The 4,591-nt window shown below is 51.6% G+C and overlaps 1 protein-coding gene across 1 annotated transcript; it reads left to right on the forward strand.

Moving 5' to 3' along the window:
- Positions 1-210: 210 nt before the first annotated feature.
- On the forward strand, positions 211-3,378 carry LOC117212048. Its single transcript, XM_033456507.1, has one exon. The coding sequence runs from the start codon at positions 211-213 to the stop codon at positions 3,376-3,378; it is 3,168 nt and encodes a 1,055-aa protein (XP_033312398.1).
- Positions 3,379-4,591: the final 1,213 nt, after the last annotated feature.

The raw sequence follows: 4,591 nt of genomic DNA on the forward strand, positions 1-4,591 counted from the left end.
AGGGTCTTCCATGCCTCCACAACGGAACTAGAGACGGACCTCACCCGCTTTTGGGAACTCGACGAGGGACCTCAGATAAAACACTTATCGGAGGCGGATCGACGATGTGAGGAGCATTTTCAAAATCACGTCCAACGCACCAGCGATGGGCGATACATCGTCGCACTCCCCTTTAACGACAAAATCTCGTCACTCGGATCATCCAAGGCAATGGCGATGAAACGACTCGCCTCTCTCCAGCAGCAATTCAGACGAAATCAACAGTTCGAAACAGCGTATCGGGCGGTCATTCAGGAGTATCTGGACTTGGGCCACATGACCAAGGTTGCATCACGCCACGAACCGGAGAACGACTATTACTTGCCACACCACGGCGTCGTTAAGGACTCGAGCACATCCACAAAACTTCGCGTTGTGTTTGACGAATCCGCACCCAGTACCACCGGCGTCTCGTTGAACGACACCCTTTATACAGGTCCGAAGCTGCAAGAGGATTTGTTCGATATCCTCTTGAGATTCCGATCTCACCAGTACGTCCTCACCGGCGATGTCGAGAAAATGTACCGACAATTCCTCGTGCGTCCGGCCGATCGAAGATTTCAGCAAATTTTATGGCGCAATTCCGACGGCGAGTTGGAAACATATCAGATCAACACCGTCACGTTCGGACTGTCTGCAGCACCCTATCTAGCCATCCGGTGTCTCAGACAATTGGCAAGCGATGAAGGGCACCGATTCCCGCGAGCTTCATCGGTATTGTTACGGGACTTTTACGTCGACGACGCTCTCACCGGAGCGGATACGATAGGCGAAGCGCTGTCAATCCGCACAGAACTCACCGAACTCCTCCAACTAGCCGGTTTAAAAATCAGAAAATGGGCGTCCAACAACCGGACACTACTCAACGGACTATCTGACCCGGACATAAATCAGAAGCTACAGCTGGGCGAGCCTCAACCCTTAAAAACACTTGGGGTCTTCTGGAAGTCCTCCGATGATTCACTCATTTATTCGGTTGACGCCAAGGCAGACATTCCCCGCGTTACGAAGCGATCGATCAGCTCCGTAATCGCTCGAATCTACGATCCTCTGGGGCTGCTCGCGCCAGTGATCGTCCGCGCGAAAATCCTGCTTCAGCGAGTCTGGGCAGTGAAAGTCAAGTGGGACGAATCTCTCCCATCAGATCTCCATTCAGAGTGGGACAGGTATTATTCTCAATTGCCACTCTTGAACAATATTACATTCCCACGCAAGGCGATCATTGACTCCGCAACTGAGATCGAAATGCACGGCTTTTGCGACGCCAGCGAGAAGGCCTACGGCGCATGCGTCTATCTCCGAACCGTTAATCCGGACGGCCGCGTACGGACCCAGCTGCTAACCGCGAAGTCAAAAGTAGCCCCGCTAAAATCCCAAACCATTCCGCGGCTCGAGCTGAGCGGAGCCTTCCTTCTTACGTCCCTGATGGCTACCATACATCAAGCCTTATCACACAGCATCACTCGTATGGTCTATTGGACCGACTCCGCCATCGTTCTCCACTGGCTAACCACGTCACCCCACACACTCAAGACGTTTGTCGCCAACAGGGTCTCCGAGATCCAAAGAAAAACCAGCATCGGCAGTTGGCGTCATGTCCCCACCCACGACAATCCCGCGGATCTAATATCGCGAGGCCAAACACCCGAAGAATTTCTCCGCCCGACCATTTGGCAGCACGGTCCAGAATGGCTCCAACAATCGGAAGATTCCTGGCCGACCTGGACCCCAATACCACAAACGGAGTTGTTAGAACAAAAAACGGCAACTTGTCTATCCGCGGCTCCCGCCGATTGCAGCCTGTTGGAACGGTACTCCTCCTGGCCTAAGCTAATTCGGATCGTCGCTCGTTGCCTCCGTTGGAGGCAGAAACAGAACCGAATGACACCCTTGACCGCAACGGAATTACACATCGCTCACGACAAATTAATCATACTATTACAAGGCATCCATTTCCCCGAGGAAATCCGTACGCTCCGAATGAACCGGAACGCAGCGTTAACAAGGAAACTCACGCGACTCAATCCTTTCATTGACCAGAAAGGAATCCTGCGAGTCGGGGGTCGACTCAGGCATTCGTCGATGACTTTCGGTCAAAAACACCCAATACTGCTACCCAAAGCATCCGTCACAGCTCGGATTATCGAGCATACACACCAGATTCACCTGCACTCCGGGACACAGGATACGTTGTACGCTGTCAGACAACGATATTGGCCCGTCGACGGCCGAAGTCAAGTCTGGCGCACGATCAAGAACTGCGTCCGCTGCTGCCGCGCCCATCCACCGTCAGTAGAATACATAATGGGTGATTTGCCGGAAGCGCGAGTGACAGAGTCTCGACCATTCGCGAATGTCGGCGTGGACTATTGTGGACCCTTCTACATAAAGGAGACAAGAGATCGTAACCGCCGACAGGTCAAGGTGTACGTTGCGATCTTCGTATGCCTAGCCGTGAAGGCGGTACACATCGAGCTCGTTGGCGATCTCACGAGCGAAACCTTTATCGCCGCTCTTCGTAGATTCATCGCTCGGCGAGGGTTTTGCTCGACAATCCATTCGGACAATGGTACAAATTTCGTCGGGGCAAAGAACGACTTACGGGAACTGTATGACCTTCTACACTCGGACGATCACCACTCAAAAGTACAAGCATTCCTCGCAGACAAACACATAGAATGGCGCTTCATACCCCCTCAGTCTCCACACTTCGGGGGACTATGGGAGGCAGCGGTGAAATCCTTTAAGCATCACTTCAGACGCGTCGCAGGTCATGAATTGCTCACTTTCGAGCAATTCAATACACTGATCATAGAGATCGAAGCCGTCCTCAACTCCCGACCATTAACACCCATATCCACGGATCCCAAGGATCTCCTCGTTCTCACTCCTGGTCACTTCCTCATCGGTGAATCACTAATGAGTGTGCGTGAGCGAGATTTCAGGGACACTCCCTCCAACCGACTCTCCAGATGGCAGCATATCCAAAAGATGAAACAGCATTTTTGGAAACGCTGGCACAAGGAGTACCTCAACCAATTAAACAACCGCAGCAAATGGACCAAGGGTGGACATAACATACACGAAGGCGCAATCGTCCTGCTCAGGGAAGACAACGTTCCCTCGATGTGCTGGCCCTTGGGACGGGTAGTCAAGGTCCATCCCGGAGCCGATGGCGTAATCCGAACAGCGACTGTGCAGACTTCATCGAACCTCCTGGACCGCGGCGTCAAGCGGCTGGTCCCCCTGCCATTCCAATCAGATCCAGAAGCGCCCGGACAATCGCTGACCTCGAAGGAGGCAGAGCACACCCCCATCGAACCCACAGGCAGAATTTGATCGGTGCCCTCTCAACGGGGGGAGGATGTTGCGTCGCATGGAGCAGCGGAACCCCAGCCAACGCTACCTGGCGGCCAGCGGCCCACCTACCTGCTTCCAGACCCCCAATAAACTCAATGACCGGCCATAAAACGTCACCTTCTAGCTAAATTGTTTCCAGATGTGTGTCGAGCAATCTAGTTGTCTAGAAGCATTTCGGTTTATGTCCGGATTAGCAAAATCCTTGAGTTTGTTATGCTATTAAAAAAGGCTCGGAAAAGGCAGGTAGTCACCGAACGAGAAAACCCAACACATAAACATAGGATAGAAACGACTGGTTTTCCCCAGCAATAAAATCACCCCGGACACTGGTGAGAAATCCCTCATGTCCTGCTTCTTTAGCGGGGTCACGACCAATCGGCATCAAGCTTTCCTTCGGGGAAAACTAAGAGGGAGTCAGTCAGCAGTCGGTCAGTGAGTCAGTCAGGCAGCCAGTCAGTCAGTCAGCAACCTCGGGAAGTCTCAGTTCGCAGCAACGATTCGCGCTTACGCTCTCGCCCTCTCATCCCCTGATCTTACGTTCTAACCGAGTCCAACCGTATCCCGGTTGCTGTTAATTCACCACTCAGTGTATACACAGTGTCTTAATAAAACACAACTGAAAACCCGTTACAGCAGTGTGCACTTCAATTAACCACCTCTATTAGCCTAAACGCAATAGGGGATCGATCATCTCGCGGCGTCGATTGAACAATCGTAACAGGAATTTACGACTCCTGTTGATGCGCTTCTACACGATCGTGTCTCCCCGCGAGTGAAAGAACACTAACTTTTTGTTAAAACGTAGAATATTCACCAAGCGTAAAGACACTATGTAACTCGCTACTGAGACATCACGAGAGAGAATGACTTTCCGTCAGGGTGATGCTGCAGAGGAAAACTGTGATGGGGTGTGTCTAAGGACACGAGGTCATCGGATTCGTCGAGAAAAGCCCTTGTTCGGAAAGTGAGGGAAATTGACGTTGCTGTCAATTGGTCAATTTCCATGTTGGTATCGAGAAAAGGATGCTAGCCGCCCTCGAGGGAAGGTTGCTAGTGGGAAGCGTCGTTCGTGAAAAAAATACATTTCCCCTATCTTCACGTAGTTGGGACAAAAACTGTTTGTCTGTTTGAAGGACTTTAGTAAACTAAATCTTAAAATTTATAACGGGTTCTCAAGCTTGCTGAACATGTA

The sequence above is a fragment of the Bombus bifarius genome, unplaced genomic scaffold (assembly GCF_011952205.1).
Source record: "Bombus bifarius isolate JDL3187 unplaced genomic scaffold, Bbif_JDL3187 scf7180000008269_frag, whole genome shotgun sequence".
In the NCBI taxonomy this organism is placed as follows: domain Eukaryota; kingdom Metazoa; phylum Arthropoda; class Insecta; order Hymenoptera; family Apidae; genus Bombus; species Bombus bifarius.

What these genes read in the sequence shown, in the direction of transcription:
- LOC117212048 (XM_033456507.1), top strand. Translation starts at nt 211, where the DNA reads ATGGCGATGAAACGACTCGCCTCTCTCCAGCAGCAATTCAGACGAAAT.